The following is a 19,054-nucleotide window of genomic DNA, read 5'->3' as shown; positions in this document are numbered from 1 at the left end:
CAACAACTTGACTTTCCCATTCAGCACTATACAAGTGAGTTTCCAACAGCCAGAATAGACTTAGATCAGTACGGTGGGGTGGGGGGATCTGGAACTGTTTTCTAGTGTGGGAGACATCAGAGCGATCCATTGTCATCAATAGAAATCACAAATATTGCTTGTACTTAAACAACAGCATCTGTTCAAAAGGTCAAGTGGATATTTTCCTAGCATTTAATACGCAGCAATAGTCTGTAATAGTAATCATTATACTTTGCAAACATTTAATCAGCGTAGACAGCTTTGTGTACTTCTGATTGTAGAGTGCGAATCTAGTCAAGTTCCAAACTTGCACATCCATATGTTCAAGTTGTTCAATGAAGCTTTTGTATTGTAAATTTTATTTTCATTATGTTTTACCTAAAAAGAAAAAAGACTTGCATTTATATAGCACCTTTCACAATCTCATGGCGTCTCAAAGTGATTTAGAGCCAACGATGTAGTTTTGAAACGTAATCATTGTTGTAATGTAGGAAACGCAGCAGCCAATTTGCACACAGCAAGGTCTCACAAACAGCAATGTGATAATGACCAGATAATCTGTTTATTAGTAATGTTGGTTGAGGGATAAATATTGATCAGGTGAGAACTCCCCTGCTGTTCTTCGAAATAGTGCCTTAGGAGCTTTTATGCCCACCTGAGGGGGCAGACAGGGCCTCAGTTTTATGTCTCAACTGAAAGACGGCACCTCTGACAGTGCAGCACTACCTCAGTACTGCACTGGAATGTCAGCCTAGATTTTGTGCTCAAGTCTCTGGATTGGGACTTGAACCCACAGTCTTCTGACTCAGATACGAGAGTGCTACCACTGACACAAATCTAGTCACCCAACTTCAAATAAATGGTTAAATACATGACACTAAAAAATACTAGAGTTTCCAAAAGGTGGTGACCAGTTTGTGAAGTTCTTAATGATAGAAGTGTGCTAGACAGAAATGTGACTATCAAGAACGTTTTCAAGTGCTTCAAGACATTTGTCAGCAACTTGGCTGTTCATACAGGAAAAAAAAAGTTAATTAACCTACAACAGACTTAACTAATTAAATTTAAGTTTTAGACTTGTTATGTTTCTTTTTTTTTGCCTCTCCTAGAAGATTACATGGTTAGGGAGTTGGGTCAATTATATACATTGTTGCACCATGACCTGATAGGGCAGGTTTCATGGCCTCTTGTTGTCCTCCTTTTCTATGTCCCTAGTACTGATCAAATGTTTTATGTTAAGGCCATTTCCACAGATGGAGACATTTTCTGTGTATGAAATGCCAGCCTCTAGATTACGTGTTTGCACAGCATACACATTGGGAGATAGGGCTCTTCGACTCTCTGACTTATAAACAGGAACAGCCATGATAAATACAAAAGATAGTGTAAAAGGCACTCAATCTGACAAACAAGGAATATATAAATTATCTGCTTTGGCCACTTGGCCACATCAACATCTGCTACTTCATCCAGTTTGACATTACCTCTTCAATCTCTGTAGCAATTAACAACTCTGATAAACTCCCCTCAGTTCCTTAATTTTCCATTTCCGATTAACTCAGTCAATGCATCCTGGTATCAGAAAACGTCCCCTCTATCTGTCACCCAGCTCCAGGTGTTTAAACTTATATGCTCTGCTGGTTTCGATCACGCACACTTCTTTATCAGGACCAATCGGCACTAGAAGTTCTCCCAGACTTGTAATCATGCAAAAACATTCACAGCTATGGAGTTGGTGCTAACTTTTAGCAGGTCCTTTCCTATATGCTCCGCCCCATGCCAAGCTCTTCTCCACTTCGACAACAAGTCGGCACCCAATCTTCTGTTATGGTCTGACACCATCTTGCTCTGAAGGTCCTATTCTAACAGCTGCGGATTTCTGAAGACATAACTTAAATAATTCTGCAGGTCCTGATCTGAATCAACTGAATCAGTCTCCAAATTAACCTCTTGTTCGGGATTGCCATGTCCTACCCCCTCTGAATGGCAGCTGAACTCTTTAGCAATGAGGATTTAGAAGGAGCAAGGATTATGGGGATTTACTGCCAAAGAATCCCCATAATCAGTCTAGAATCTGAAATTGGTCTTTAATTGGAAGGTTACCCAAATTCTGAATGTCACCATCCAGAGGTTCCTGATGCCAAAGTGGAACACTTTCCACAAATTTCCAGTAAAGCCTAGCTCGTTCTGTTTTCAGGATTTGTGATACTGCCTGCTATCTGCCAGAGTGAAGAATTTCACAGAATGGGTGGAAAAACTTCAGGGAAAGGAGGGAAAGCAGTCATAAGTCATGGTCCATGTCGAAACAAATGACATAGATACAAGTACATTTGCAATCTTGCAGAGGGAATTTAAGGCATTCAACAGAGCAACAAGTCCTCAAGATTATGGAGAGGAAGGTCAAGGTAGTCAACAAGTGGCTGCAGAGCTAGTGCAGAAAGGAAGAGTTGACCTTCTTGAGGCACTGGAGTGATATCTGGAACTAGGAAAGACTACACTGAAGGAGCAGCCTTCAGCTGAACCTAAAGGGCACCAATGTCCTCGTGTAGAGGGTTAATAGAAGAGCTGGAGAGGATTTAAACTAATATGAAAGGGGAATGGGGAAACTAGAGAGGGAAAACAGGGAGAGTAGCTGCTGGGATAGAAGCAGAAGGCTTAGCTGAAATAAATAGTTAGAATATATTATGAGAGGAGAAAGGGAAAGAAACAGGTTATGAAGAGAAATAAACTTAAATGAGAAAACAAGAAAAACAATATGGGTCAATGTTATAAAAACTGGCGTCAAGGTTGAGTGATATGTATGTAAATACACAAAATTGGAGAGTCAAGAAGCATTAATAACTATTTGGGGTATTGCTGTGTTATGGTGGCGCACTGGTAAGCACAGTTGCTTTCCAAGTTCAATCTCAGCCATCACACCTGACTTTCTATTTGAGAATGAAAATATCCATTAATGAGGATGGTTGCAATCATTTCTGAGAATTGCTAACAACTATTTTGGGCTGAGCTTGGCTCAGTTGATAGCATTCATATCTTCGAATCAGAAAGTCCAGACTTCAAGCCCCACTCCAGGGGCCAAGCACATCATCTAATCAACAGAGAACTACAGAGGAATATGGCATAGTAGCTATAATAGCTGTCGCTCATGTTTGGACAGAACTGAACGTAATATTTTGGTTATAACATTTTCAGGAGAAGTAGAAAGGAAAAGGTGGGGGGCAGTGTTAGTGAAGGATTCTATCACAGCAACAGAAGAGACAGCGTGCCAATTGAGGGGGGGGTGGGAATCTAATAGCTCCTCCACTAAACCAAGCCAGAAGTAAATGTTTTGGTGGGGTGGGTGGGGGCTACTAACAGCTGGCAGTGGGTGGGAAAATTTATGTAGGGCTAGGAGGAGCATTCATGTTCCTCCTGGCCCCACAAAAATCAGTGTCACAGGTTTGCTTTTGGACATTTGGGAGTGACCTCCAACTTTACGTGTAAGGACGGCCGAATGGGCGGCTCTATACCCAGTACCAATGGGCTGAGCGTGCGTGGCGCATGCTCTATCCATTAGTGTATAAAGAGTACATTGGGATTCTACAACAGGCATAAGGTCATCATTTCTAAACTTAATAAGGGTGCTAACTGTTTTGGGGTCTACTTGAAAATCGAGTTGGGCAGGTTTCAGAGAACAAGTAGGCAGTAAGTTCTTTTTAAACATTCGTCTGCCTACCATCCCATTTTTCAGCATTAACAAGGCAATAGGCAGATAAAAATCGCTCTCTTATGTTTCTAGTCCAACAAGGAAAGAAGAATTACTTAATTCAGTTCTGGGAAATAAAATGGGGCAATTAACTGATGTGAGAGTATAACAATTGGGAAGTACTCATCACAACACATTTAGGTTCAGTGTAAAGAAAGGACAATGAAGAGATAAGGGTGCTGGACTGGAAAAAGGCAAAGGGGATCTGGCATCTGATGGGCTAACAATACTAATGACCATCATGAGGAATATAGAAAGTGTCGGTGAAAAGGGAAATTATAAGGGAATTATGAAAAAAAAATACTAGTAGACAATATAAAAGAAAATAGGAAGGACTTCTATAGGTATATAAAAAAATAAAAGAATAGTCACAGGGAGAGATCGGGACCACTCAGACTGAAGGATGAGTGTTGGTGGCAATATTAAATTAATACTTTGCATCAGTTTTACAAACTATGGTAGAAGTGAGAACGTACGTGTACAAGAGGAAGATTTGGGACAATTTATAGAACTGTAGAAAAGGAATTGAATCTGAAAAAAATGTGCAGAACTCCAGGCGGATAAGCCACCAGGCACTGATAGCATGCATTCTCGGCTGTTGAAAGAAGTCAGAGAGGAGATAGCAGAGGCTCTGGCTACAATTTTTAAATCATCCTTAAATTATACCATAGGAGTGGAGAATAGCCACTGCATTCTCCAGAGAGAAACAGACAAATGAGTAACTATAGACCAGTTAATCTAACATCAATTATAGGCAAACTTGTAGAATCCATAATTCAAGATAAAATTTGTGAGCATTTAGAAAAGCATAAGTTAATGAAGGACAGCCAGCATGGATTTGTTAAAGGCAACTTGTGCTTGAACATTTAATAGTGGCTTCTTTGACGAAAGGACCAATTAGATAAATAGAGATTGGAGTAGATGTACTATATATGGATTTTCAGAAGGTGTTGGATAAGGCATCTCACAATAGGTTTGTTAGAAACATTCAGGTGTATGCCATTAGAGAAAATATAGCAGCATGGATCATAAGTTGGTTGATAGACAGGAAACAAAGTTAGGATAAATGTGTTTTGCTGGGTTTGGGTATAGGCAACACAATCCCAAAATTTACTGAAAGCACAAAAGTAGGAGGTTTGACAAATAATGAGGAGGACTGTAAAAGACTTCAGAATGACATAGATGGGTAGCAGAATCAGCAGTCAAATGCAATTGAATCAGTGTGAGGTAATTTATTTTGGGACAAGAAACAATGCACAGAAGTATACACCTAACAGAAAGAAACTAAAGGTTGTGAACGAACAGAGACGCCTAGAGGTTCAAATACCTTGGGGGAAAAATTGGATAAGGGTCCCGTGCCGAACGGACCCTCCACAGGCAGCACGTGAAATTCATGCAGCCTGCTACTTACCCTGAAATCTCCGTGCAGCAACCACAGCCCTCACTGCTGAGAGGCTGCACGGAGAATGAGGAAGTTGAAAATGGGGCGTGGCCAGCACACGTCATCAGCTGCCTGCACTACTTAAAGATGCAGGCACATTTCTAATGGCAGATACACAGCCAAGGAGGAGAAGGGCATCACGAGTAGCTGCACCAGCAAGAGAGCGGGCACCAAGATTCTCGGATGATGCTCTGGATGCCCTGGTGGAAGGGGTGGACCAGAGGAGGGCAACACTGTACCCGCAGGGTGGTCAGAGGTCGTCTAGACTACAGCTGCGTAGGCATTGGCAGGCTGTGGCACAGGAGGTGAATGCGAGGAGCACTGCAGCAGTCACGTGGGTGCAATGCCAGAAGAAATTTAATGACTTGACACGAGTAGTCAAGGTGAGTGAATGCAAGTGTCAAGTGGCACATCCTACCAACTTTACCAATACTCCATGCACAACACCTCCTATCACCCACCCACCCACCAACAAACACTGCCCATCCATACGCATTGCTGCATCTCACATGCACATAATACCACACTTGCAGGCCACACAACCACCACTCAAGTCACACAAACTGGCAGCTATTCGACCATGACAGGCACATCACCCATACAACTTGCAGGACACTCACTGACACACTGTCCTCCATATTGCAGAAGGTGGCGTATAACACCCGCCAGCAGGAGGGACCTGAGGCTGGACGGGCATGTCTGCATATCCTCACCCCCCTAGAGGAGACGGTGCTTAGGATCATTGGGCGGGCCGTCGCTGCAGCCGTTACGTGCCGCGCTGGAGGTCCCGGTCAAGGGGTGGGGGGGTGTCTCTGCATATCTAATGATCCTTCTCCTTTTCCACATCTCCCTCCTCCCATAATCTTTTCCGACTCATGTGCTGCCAGCACGCACCTCTCACTTGGTCCTCGCCCCACTCCACAACTCAATCTGTTTCCCTTTGTCATTGCAGATACCCAAGAACACGTGGCGGCACCTGAGGAGGAGGAGGACACTGAAGCCACACCGTCACTCGATCTGACACTTGCTTCCACTAGCTCAGAGACTGACGCTGCGTGTCCTTTAGAGGTTAGGTTAGAGGAGGGATCTGCACATGGTGATACACCAGGCACAAGTGCGCAGGAGCCGGGGCGAGGGGGAACGGATACCACAGGAGCCAACTTGCCGGAAGGCGAGGTCGCTCACTAGCTCTGCTGCAGAGGAGTCAGATGAGGACTGCGATGGGCCAGGCAACAGAAGATGGTTGATGGACGTACACCAACAAATGCTTGAGGCACTGGAAAGCCTGCCAGAAAGCCTGCGCACAATGAGAAGGGGCATGGAGGAGTCCAGTTCCAACTTGGCACAGGGCTTTGCGCAGAGCTTGGAGCACATCCTTTCCAACATGGAACGGGTGGTCACCTCCATCAGTGCACCCGTGGAACTCACCATGATGCAGCGTCTGATGACTGATGTCACAGCATCCATTGCAGCACAAACATCTGCCATCCAAGATCTGACTGCTGCTATCATGGCTCTGGGGACCACTGTGGAACTGATCACCAGGAGTGCTGAGGCGCTGCCCCGGGAGAGTGTCAGTAGCGCCATGGCAGTCGGACCTGCTGTCCTCTCTCAGGACGACAGCATTCCTGCTCCCACTCCTGCCACTCCGCCAGTGCCCCTGTTGTTGCCTGTCGGCCAGCCAGGCCAGACTGCTGCAGCCCATGCTGAGATGGTGCAGTCTGAAGTCGGGCCCTCCAGGCCCAGAGCTGCTCCAGGTCATCCTCCAAGGCAGTCTGGACGTTACTCCATTGAAAGCCAGCAGCTTCCACCACCCATGCTCCAGCCACTGGGGAAGCACCTCGTAGGAGCACTAGGATAGGTAAAGGCACATGGACAACAGGCACTAAGGGAACGCACAAGGGTGAATAGTTCTGTTATGTTTGCATATTTTCATTTATTAATCCATAAATGAGAGTTTGATTTGGCATTTGGTGGCGGATTTTACTCATCCAATGAGCTGAGAGGGACACCAATGTGTAATGTGATGGAGGGCGATTTGATTGTCTTGTGGGAGGGGAAAAGTGGGGAATATAGATAGGCCTGTTGGTGAGTTGGGGGATGTAGTTCCAATTATTGATACCGGGCACGGAGCAGGCGAGCACGCAAAGCCCTTGCAGACAAGGCGTGATGTTCCGACTGCACCCTTGCATCCTCCTCCACTTCCTCTTCCGGTACCACCCCCTCCTCCTCAGCCTCTTCCTCCTCCTGTGTAAGATTCTCAAAATTCACAGATCACCCAAAAACTCGGAGAAAAACCCTAAAGAAATTCACCTTTTCCCTGAGTATGGAAAAACTTTGACCATTGACCAAAATCCTAAAGATGGAAGGATAGATGAGAGGTCACCAGACGAATTCAACAACACACACACACAGTGGAATGTGGGAGAATTACTGCTTCAGACATGTCTCTGTTTTAATGCAAAACCTACAGCAGGTGGTCAACGCTCACTGCCATTGAAAGAGGCAACTGCTCCAGACATGGTGGGGCCATGTCTTTGTTTTAAAGCAAAACCGATCAACACCTAGGACGTTGGATACAAAAGGAAGCCTGTACACGAGGTGATCAGCAAATCGGAATTAAAACAATGATCCATCGGGAGAAGCAATTGCAACATGATGAGGGACCATCAAAAAGCCATCAAAGGTTCTTAGGGACTTTGTAAGAACTATTTAAACAGACATGAAGTTTTTTTTAAAAAAGTGACGAAGACCATTATAGGGATATAGAAGTGGAAACTCGAAACCTCTCTCGCTCTCTCTCTGTTTCTTGCTGGCGCTTGTGTGCTGCTTGTCTTGTTCTGCCTGTCTCTGGAAGGAAAGCAGCTTCCGGCGAAACCAACGAACGCTACATGAGAGAACCGATCAGCAGACCTGCAAGGGCAAAGGATTGTTCAACAGCTCGGGAGGTGACAGTTCAACAAGGCAAGGGGGCAACAGAGAGAAGGTCAGCAGCTCTAGAAGCAGGCCGACACACAAGAAGAAACCAGAGCAACAGCCCCAGTGACCATCAGACACCTCGCGGCAACAAGGGCCTTACGAAACAACCAACCGAATATTGCCACCAACCAACCGGGTAATATTGGGCCACCGCGACCAAAGAAAACCAACTCGGGAGAAAACCGAAGATCCACAAAGTTTCCACTCTATAATCTATTTCTGACTTACCTCTGGGTGAATTACTGTCAAGGATTCGTTTGGTGAGCATTATCTCTGGCCCTTTAGAGTCCAACTTAGCTAGTACAGTGGGATTGGGAGGGGTGAGGTATCTTTCTACTGTAATTTCCCTCGTGTGTACTGAAGTGTTCCCCATTTTATTAGTGTTAAGATTGTTGTGTTGTATTTTCTCTCTTTAATAAAGATCAAAGTTTCTTGCACCAAAACCAGTTGTCTGCTGAACTTTGTCACAACCCCCAAATAAGTCCAAGGTCTCGAACCCAGGGAGTGTGAGCGATTCGAACCGCTCAGAAGTCAGAGGTGAAGCTGACACACACCACCCCCTACACCTGCACTTCCGCCTCTTCCTCCTCCACCTCTGGCTCAGGATCTTCTGCAGGCTGGTCCCTCATGATGGCGAGGTTGTGCAGCATGCAGCAGACCACGACTAATCGGTCCACCCGCTCAGGGGAGTACTGCAGGGCTCCTCCAGACCGGTCTAGGCAGCGGAAGCGTTGTTTGAGGAGGAATATGGTGTGCTCCACGAAGTTGCATGTGGCAGCATAGCTCTCATTATAGGCCTGCTGTGCACGTGTGCATGGATTCCTGACCGGTGTCATAAGCCACGTCGTGAGGGGATAGCCCTTCTCGCCCACTAGCCAGCCTTTGACTTGCCGAGTCGGATGAAAGATAACTGGCACGTTGGACTGCCGCATGACAAAGGCATTGTGACTGCTCCCAGGGTAGCGGGCATCGACCTCCAAGATGCGATGCGTGTGGTTGCACACCAGCTGCACGTTGAGGGAGCGGAAGCCCTTTCGGTTGATGAAGACAGCAGAGCTGATGTGCCGGGCACGCAGGGCAACATGCGCAGTCCATGGCACCCTGCACCATGGGGAAGCCAGCAATGCAGGCGAACCCCCGTGCTCGCTCGTTCTGATTGTCTCTGTCGAGAGGGAAGGTGATGAACCTGTTCCTCATGTGGTACAGTGCGTCTGTGACTTCCGTTATGCAGCAGTGCACTGCATACTGCGAGATGTTGCACATGTTGCCAACAGAGGCCTGAAATGCTCCTGAGCCGTCGAAATTCAGCGCCACGGTGACCTTCACAGCCACAGGCAATGCTGTCCTCACCCTGCTCTGAGGCTGCACCAGTTGACAGATCTTGGTGACTGCTTCTTTGGTGAACCTCAGCAGTCGGATGCAATCCTCCTCGGTCATGTTGAGGTAAGAGAATTGATCCCTGAAGGCCCTCATTGGTTAGGGCCTTCTGCTCATTGCCCTGTGCCTCCTCGTCCTTAGTCTCCTCGCAGCTTGACCCGCTAGGCGTGGCCTCTCTGCATGCTCCCAGTCATGCGCAATGCCCAATGGGAGCCCTAGCAGACCGCTCATGGTTGGCAGGAATGTTGTTCCACCAGGGTTGTAGTTTCCCGACTCGTAAGACAATACCTGCCAAAGCACTCTCAAAAGTAGTGTAGGAACTCTCAATAAGAATAGGGAGCTTCAAAAAACACTTCCTGCTCCTCCAGCAGCCAGAAGCAATAATCCAGCAACTAACCTGCAACATCTGCATGGTCCTTTAAATAACGCCGGTAGGGGGTCCTTCAGGCACTGTTAGAAACGTTTAGATGGTCGGGGATAAGTCTGTGCATTGAGTTGAGCGTTAGGGTTCAAAATTGTGTGTATCACTTTAAATCAGCGTTGCGCACTGATTGCAGCCATTTTCTCCCTACTTTACATGCTTCCAGCGTTCGGGTTAAACTCCTAGACCAAGATGGTGTCTGGCGCATGTCACGCAGGAAACGTGCGTGCGCATCCACGACGCCATCTTGGATGTCAGAGGGGTCGTGTAGCGCTGAAACAACGGACGCTACACGGCCCAATTTAGCGCCCATAATTTCCTAAAAGTGCAAGTGCAGGTAGATAAAGTAAAAAAAAAATCAAAAGTATTTTGTGTTTTAGAAACAGGGGCAGAGAGTACAGGAGTAAAGAATGAATGATGAATTCATATAAAACACTAGTTAGGTCACAGTTGGAGTACTGCGTGCTATTTTGGGCACCCCATTATAAAAATAGCATTTAAGATATAGATAGGATACAGCTCAGATTCACTGGGATGATGCCAGCGATGGGAAACTATAGTTATGAGGACAGGCAAGACACAGACTATTTTACTGGAGGCTAAAAGGAGATTTAACAGAGGCTTTTAAAATCATGAAGAATTTTGATAGAGTGAATCAGAAAAGACTATTTCCTTTGGTTGGGGAGTCAGTGACAAGGAATCATCAATTTAAAATTATTACTAAGAGTGTGGGGAGAAGTTAGGACAAAATTCTTTACAGAGGGTTGTTGGAGCATGGAATGCTTTTGCCAGAGAGAGTGATTGAGGCAGAAGCCATTGTATCTTTTAAGGGAAAATTAGATAAATATTTGAAGTAGAGGAAGTTGGATAATTGGATAAATATTTGGAGAGACTGGGGCCTCTTCACAGGTGCAGATGGAGCAGTCTTTGGTGGGGCCCTCACAGGCTTCAAAACCTAAAGGTCGTAGGCCAAAAGCATCTCAGCAGTCAGGGCAACCTGCCATGACCTCTACTGAAGCCACAGGGGATGCACCACATAGAAGCGCTTGGAAGAGGAAGGCTAAGGTTTTGCAATCACCAGTCACATTTTTCATTTATATTTGTTTTTTTTTATAAATGCACATTAATGTTATAATTCTCACCACCACTGCCATGGCTTCCCATTCTTGAGTCCCTTTTGTCAAAAAGCCCTTTCATGTGCTTCATCATGAATGCCAAGACTTGATGCCACCCATTGGGCATGTGTACAATGAGTGCGTGGTTGAAGGACTGCTTTGTGCAAACGAAGTGGGGGGGGGGGGGGGGGGTGGGAAAGAGGGGTGCTGGTATTGGTGGTTGTTCCAGGCAGTCTGAGTAGTTCACTATCTTCAGTTTGCAGATCTCATTATGAGAACCTGTTAGATATGAGTGAATAATATCAGCCACATGCGCCACTGCTCTGGTGATGGGTTCCTCATCTTCGTTGTCTTCTTCCTCCTCCTCCTCATCATCGTTTCCTTCAATGTTGCTGGCAGATGAGGATGCTTCATGAGTGCATTTGAGCTCCTCCACTTATAAACCTCTCTGCTGAGCGATGTTGTGCAGGATGCAAAACACCACTATTATTCTGCACACTCTTGCTGGCGAGTATTGAAGGGCTTCCCCAGATCGATCCAGGCACCTGCAGCGCATCTTCAGCATTCCTATGGCTTGTTCAATGACAGGCCTAGTGGTGATGTGAATGTCATATCGCTGCTGTGCCTCATTGGTGGGGTTTCTCACAGGTGTTATGGGCCACGTCTGCAGCGGGTATCCCTACTTTCCAAGGAGCCATCCCTTAAGTCTGTCTTGTGCCTGAAGAGGGCCAGGATGTTGGATTCGCGCAAAATGAAGGAATCACAGCAGCTTCCAGGGAATTTGGCATACACCTGTAGAAACCTCTTCTGGTGGTCGCAAACTAGCTGCACATTGATGGAGTGATATCCCTTTCGGTTGATGATCAGTCCTGGCTCATGTGGAGATCCTTGGATTGCTACGTGTGTGCAATCAATTGTGCCCTGCATCCGTGGGAAGCCAGCCAGAGAGTTGGAACCCACTGCCCTCTCAGTCTGGCTGATATTGTTGCTGGGGAATTTGACGTAGTCCGATGCCCTGGCAAACAAGCCATCCACCACCTGTCGTATGCACTTATGTGCAGACGACTGAGAGACCCTGGAGATGTCATCGGTGGCGCCCTGGAAGGATCTGGAGGCAAAGAAATTGAGGGCAGTGGTGACTTTAACTGCAATGGCAATGTGTGGCCGCCAGGCCCAGCTGGGAGCAGCTCTGCATGAAGGAGTGTGCAGATGTCTGCGACCACCTGGCGACTCAATCTGAGCCTGCGTAGGCACTGCTCCTCAGAGAAGTCCAGGAAGCTCAGCCTCTGCCTGTACACCCTCTCACGTAGCTAGTGCCTCCTGCGACCTCGTCCCCTCCATTGATCCCCTCTCGGCTCTTCTCTAGGTCCTTGTGGCGCACCTCTGTCTTGTGCACCTGCAACTCCCAGAAGTGCACACCGTGCTTGCCGTGGATAGGAACACAGGAACAGGAGTAGGCTATTTAGCTTCTCGAGCCTGTTCCGCCATTCAATAAGGTCATGGCCGATCTGTGACCTAACTCCATACACCTATCTTAGCCCCATATCCCTTAATATCCTTGGTTAACAAAAACATATCAATCCCAGATTTAAAATTAACAATTGAGCTAGCATCAACTGCCGTTTGCGGAAGAAAGTTCCAAACTTCTACCACCCTTTGCGTGTGGAAGTGTTTCCTAACTTCACTCCTGAAAGTCCTGGCTCTAATTTTTAGGCTGTGTCCCCTAGTCCTAGACTCCCCAACCAACGGAAATAGTTTCTATCTACCCTATCAGTCCCCCTTAATATCTTGAAAACATCGATCAAATCATCCGTTAATCTTCTAAATTCCAGGGACTACAACCCTAGTTCGTGTAATCTCTCCTCGTACTTTAACCCTTGGAGTCCAGGTATCATTCTAGTAAATCTATGCTGAATTCCCTCCAAGGCCAATATATCCTTCCTAAGGTACAGTGCCCAGAACTGAACAAAGTACTCCAGGTGTGGCCTAACCAGGACTTTGTATAGCTGTAGCATAACTTCTAACCCCTTGTATTCTAGTTCTCTAGAAATAAAGGCCAGCATTCCATTAGCCTTTTTGATTATTTTTGTACCTGTTCATGAAATTTTAATGATCTATGTACATGGATCCCTAAGTCTCTTTGGACCTCCACTGTTTCGAGCTTTTCACCATTTAGAAAGTACTCTGATCTATCCTTTTTAGGTCCAAAATGGATTTCACACTTGCCTACACTGAAATCCATTTGAACAGTTCTGCCTATTCACGCAATCTATTAATAACTCTCAGTAATTTTATGCTTCCATCTACACTGCTTACAATGCTGCCTATCTTTGTGTCATCGGCAAACTTGGCTACATGGCTCTCTATCCTGTCATCTAAGTCGTTAATAAATACAGTGAATAGTTGAGGACCCAACACAGATCTCTGTGGGACACCACTAGCCACATCCTGCCAATTTGAGTACCTGTCCATTATCCCTACTCTCTATCTCCTGTCGCTTAGCCAATTTCCGAACCAGGTCAATAATTTGCCCTCAATTCCATGAGCTTCAATTTTAGCTAACAGTCTCTTAAGAGGGACTTTATCGAATGCCTTCTGGAAGTCCATATAAATAACAGTCATAGATATCCCCCTGTCCACTACCCTTAACTATAGACTCTAGTAATTTCCTGTCAACAGATGTTAGGTTAACTGGACTATAATTCCCTGGTTTCCCTCTCTCGCCTTTCTTAAATAGCAGAGTGACATGTGCAATTTTCCAATCTAAAGGAATGGTTGATGTGCCTCCTCCTCAGATGTACTGCTGAATAGATCCATTGCGTTCCCCCCCATCCTGATGCTGTCAGTTTGAGGGGGTCCAAAATGTAGGTAAATATGTCTGAACACAAGAATTCTCTTTCAACAAAGAAATCGCAGTCTAAACACAAAGAACTCCCAGTCAAAGGTTTGTCTGAAAGAACTGAGTACCCTGCCAGAAAAGGTCACTTTTTATTCACGTGTCAATCACTGGTTTAAAGGTCCAAATGAGGGTTGGCTGCAACTCGTCTCCGTTTCCATGGCGTGTTTCAGAGGCCACAGGAGACACGTTCAGGGAAAGTTAAAATTGTTTGTGTAACTTAATACACAAAAAAATTAATCCCCTTAAGTGGTTTAAATGCCTTTAAATATCGGCCCGCCGGCGGGACTTCCGAGTGTCAGAAGTGCATCCAAATGCTTCTGGCTCAAACCAAAATTTCTCAGAATTTTCATTGCCCAACCCATCCATTCTTGTGGGTTAAAATTACCCCCATAATCTCTGATGATTCTTTTATGTGAGATTGTTTCTCAGATTTTCCACTCCATGCTCCTTGTAAAGGTTAGGTGAAGACCCCAAGACGCCAAGATGATTTCTGGGTTAGAAGGTTGTCCTCTCTTTGATGTAAACAAAAAACCCTTTAAGACTTGTCCTCAAGAAACATACATCACTGCAAACAACGCATTAAGGGTTTAGAAAACACGTTTGTTCTTGGTGTTGTTCACACCTTCCCAGTCAGGAGAACCTTCACCACATGGACTGCAGCGGTTCAAGAAGGCGGCTCACCACCTCCTTCTCAAGGGCAATTAGGGATGAGCAATAAATGCTGGCCTTGCCAGCGACGCCAACATCCCATGAACGAATAAAAAAAGTCATACTTCTCAACATTGGCTGAAAGAGGACATTACTTTTTTTGTTTGCTCTATCTCCCCAGTTGAGGTACAACTAGCAGATAGCATTAATGGCACTAGTTGACATAGTAATTGCAAATAATACCTTCGGCTCTACGGCTGGTCACTGCACTGGCATATAAAATACCTCTCCTCCTTCAAAGCACCTAAATCTCTGATTTTAACCTAGGGCGAGCGACAAGCTCAGCACGACCCGCCGACGTGAGACTCGGGCTACTTCAACTTTCAGGCCTCATAAACATGCTCCAGGGACAACTTCCGCTCGAACCCGGAGTGAATGACGTGAGGCCAGCAGGAGCACGACAGGAGGCCGCCATCAGGGACCCACGGGAATGGAAAATAAATTACCTACGTTTAAGAAATTTAAAATACAAAATACTAATCACCTTCTGACAAGCTGCAAAATTTCCAATAAGGCTGAAATTTTAAAAACCAAGCACAAATTAGCAGAATACCAATTTCCTAGGTATTGAAATATGACACTTACCGATAAGAATGCTGTTGATGTAGATGGGCTCAATGAAGTGACTAAGCAGAGCTCCTTGAACTCCAAGCACTTCCCAACGAGTAAGCTTGTCACTGGCAGACATACTACACACTCTAGTGCCAGTTACTTCAGAACTGCAATGACTAATCGAGTACACCTTGCCATCCAAAATAACATGAAGTTCCATCTCTTTGTTAGTATGGAACGTAGATATTGAGTGAGGAGCCAGATGCCTGTGTAAAGAAAGTAACACATTTAATACACATCAGGTCAGTCAGCAACTGTAAAGCAGAAAGATAGGATAAGCTTTCATCAGAATGAAAAACTGAAAAATAAGCAAGCCACTTAATACAGTTGGGGGGTGGTAGGGGGAAGAAATAACAGATACTCAAATCACAGAGAGGAACTTAGTCAGTTGAATATCCTGCAGTAGGCTAATAGAAAAGCAGGAAACTATTAGATGATATGAGATCACCTTAATTTAGATCATCTTAATTTAGCGTGTTCCTAAGTCTCCAATTTGCAGTAGTGGGCGAGGCTTCCCATCAACCGCGTCAGAAGTCAGAAAATCACCCCTGAAATGTTCACATGCAACAGTTTATTTTGGGTGCAAGAATAAAAAAGATCATATTTAGACTACATAAAATAAGTAGTTCCTGGAGTTTTGTAAAAGGTTCACTGCAATAGCAAACTGTAATGAGAAGTCACATGATGCACATATCCAAATCGACTGCCAAGACTCAGCTTCACATGCTTAGCCTCGTTAATCTGCTCCATACTGAAATTTATCAAATGGATTCCCCTCATTGTATGTGAAGCACTTGACATGTATTTGAGCAAAGTGATAAGATGTTATGTAAATGCACGGCTTTCTTTCTTAAATGATCAGGAAGAGTAGCCACCCCAAGAGAACTGCAAAAAGTTCTACTTTTCTTGGCTGGTAAAAGCAAAACCACGTTCACCATAGGTGGATTCCAATTCTGGTATGAGAAGGGAAACCAAGGAGTCGTTTTGTGAGGGAGTCAGTACCTGCACCAATGAATGGCAGCTTCAGCATGAATTTCTGTGTGAACATTTTTCTGAGATTACTGGTGCAAGTAAAGGGCTTTAGAAGCAGCTGGGGATTAGGTGAGTCTAGGGAAGGAACAGTACCACCAAGCAACGATGCAGCAGCAGAGGACAACAGTGGTGGCCAGAATAAATGAGGCGTGGTGAGAGCGGACCTGGGAGAACAAGAGAGGCGTGGTGAGAGCAGACCTGGGAGAACAAAGGAGGTGTGGCGAGAGCAGACCTGGGAGAACAAAGGAGGTGTGGCGCGAGCAGACCTGGGAGAACAAAGGAGGTGCGGCGCGAGCAGACCTGGGAGAACAAAGGAGGTGCGGCGCGAGCAGACCTGGGAGAACAAAGGAGGTGCGGCGCGAGCAGACCTGGGAGAACAAAGGAGGTGCGGCGCGAGCAGACCTGGGAGAACAAAGGAGGTGCGGTGCGAGCAGACCTGGGAGAACAAAGGAGGTGCGGTGCGAGCAGACCTGGGAGAACAAAGGAGGTGCGGTGCGAGCAGACCTGGGAGAACAAAGGAGGTGCGGCGTGAGCAGACCTGGGAGAACAAAGGAGGTGCGGCGCGAGCAGACCTGGGAGAACAAAGGAGGTGCGGCGCGAGCAGACCTGGGAGAACAAAGGAGGTGCGGCGCGAGCAGACCTGGGAGAACAAAGGAGGTGCGGCGCGAGGAGACTTGGGAGAACAAAGGAGGTGCGGCGCGAGCAGACCTGGGAGAACAAAGGAGGTGCGGCGCAAGCAGACCTGGGAGAACAAAGGAGGTGCGGCGCGAGCAGACCTGGGAGAATAAAAACGGCACAGCGAGAGCAGACCTGGGAGAGTAAAAGTGTGGGAGAGCAGACCTGGGAGAATTATAAAGGCACAGCGAGAGCTGACCTGGGAGAATAAAAGAAGAGTGGCAAGAGCAGACCTGGGAGAATAAGAGGTGCGGGAGACTGGACCTGGGAGAATAAAACAGGCGCAGGAGAGCAGACCTGGGAGAATAAAGGAGGTGCGGGAGAGCAGACCTGGGAGAATAAAAGAGGCGCAGCGAGAGAGGACCTGAGAGAATAAAAGAGGCGAAGCGAGAGAGGACCTGAGCGGAGAAATCAAAAAATGTCAAGAAGTAACGTCACAGAGGAACACCGAGGCTAAGTCAGTGTAAGCATTTAGTTTATTGTTAAGTGTTTTTAATAGTTATTGTATTTTGTGGTTGGTCACTGTTTTTAGTGGTTAGTCTGCTAGTGCTGGTTAAAAAGCCTTAAAGCTAAACAGTTAAAAAGAGCAGGTAACCAGAGAAGTTAAACAAATCGTCATAGAGAGAGTCATAGAGTCATAGAGTTATACAGCACGGATAGAGGCCCTTCGGCCCATCGTGTCCGCGCCGGCCATCAGCCCTGTCTACTCTAATCCCATATTCCAGCATTTGATCCGTAGCCTTGTATGCGTGGGAGAAATCTCAAAAGGTGACATGATAGTCAGCACAGAGGGGAGAGTGGAACCTGAGGAAAGTAAACTAAGTCTTTAATTTACTATATACACTCTATCTTTAACTATAAATAAAGTTAAATAGGAGTACAGATTCATAGCTCCTTGAAAGTGGAGTCACAGGTGGATAGGGTGGTGAAGAAGGCATTCGGCATGCTTGGTTTCATTGGTCAGAACATTGAATACAGGAGTTGGGATGTCTTGTTGAAGTTGTACAGGGCATTGGTGAGGCCACACTTGGAGTACTGTGTACAGTTCTGGTCACCCTATTATAGAAAGGATATTATTAAACTAGAAAGAGTGCAGAAAAGATTTACTAGGATGCTACCGGGACTTGATGGTTTGACTTACAGGGAGAGGTCAGACAGACTGGGACTTTTTTCCCTGGAGAGTAGGAGGTTAAGGGGTGATCTTATAGAAGTCTATAAAATAATGAGGGGCATAGATAAGGTCGATAGTCAAAATCTTTTCCCAAAGGTAGGGGAGTCTATAACGAGGGGGCATAGATTTAAGGTGAGAGGGGAGAGATACAAAAGGGTCCAGAGGGGCAATTTTTTCACTCAAAGGGTGGTGAGTGTCTGGAACGAGCTGCCAGAGGCAGTAGTAGAGGCGGGTACAATTTTGTCTTTTAAAAAGCATTTGGACAGTTACATGGGTAAGATGGGTATAGAGGGATATGGGCCAAGTGCAGGCAACTGGGACTAGCTTAGTGGTATAAACTGGGCGACATGGACATGTTGGGCCGAAGGGCCTGTTTCCATGTTGTAACTTCTATGATTCTATGATTCTATAAATAAATAAATACAGAATAATTAATTAAAATCCATCTACTAAATATAATCTAGTCCTCAAGTATTTCTATTAGCTCTACAATTAAATTAATACTAACAAATAAATAAATAAAAACTAGAAATGGCCGTGCAGGTTGTGTGTCGGGACAGTGATATGTGGGAGTTTGTGGACAGTGAGACTGTCCCGGATTGCCACACAGAATCATAGAATGGTTACAGCACGGAAGGAGGCCATTCGGCCCATCAAGTCCGTGCCGGCTCTCTGCAAGAACAATCGAGCTAGTCCCACTTCCCCACCCTATCCCCATAGTTCTGCAATTTTTTTCCCGTTAAGTACTTATCCAGTTCCCTTTTGAAAGCCATGATGGAATCTGCCTCCATCACCCATCAGGCAGTGCATTCCAGATCATAATGACTCGCTGTGTAAAAAAGTTTTTTCTTATGTCGC

General features: G+C 45.8%; 1 protein-coding gene across 1 annotated transcript in view; it reads right to left on the bottom strand.

Moving 5' to 3' along the window:
* adad1 (adenosine deaminase domain containing 1 (testis-specific)) overlaps positions 1–19,054 on the bottom strand; it is a 110,123-nt gene that overhangs the window by 12,474 nt on the left and 78,595 nt on the right. Inside the window, exon 9 of the mRNA XM_067970967.1 lies at positions 15,292–15,524. Coding sequence (XP_067827068.1) covers positions 15,292–15,524 — 233 coding nt within the window. The remainder of the gene's footprint in view (positions 1–15,291; positions 15,525–19,054) is intronic.

This window comes from Heptranchias perlo, chromosome 1 (genome assembly GCF_035084215.1).
Source record: "Heptranchias perlo isolate sHepPer1 chromosome 1, sHepPer1.hap1, whole genome shotgun sequence".
In the NCBI taxonomy this organism is placed as follows: Eukaryota; Metazoa; Chordata; class Chondrichthyes; order Hexanchiformes; family Hexanchidae; genus Heptranchias; species Heptranchias perlo.
This window is presented reverse-complemented; position numbering and strand designations above follow the sequence as displayed.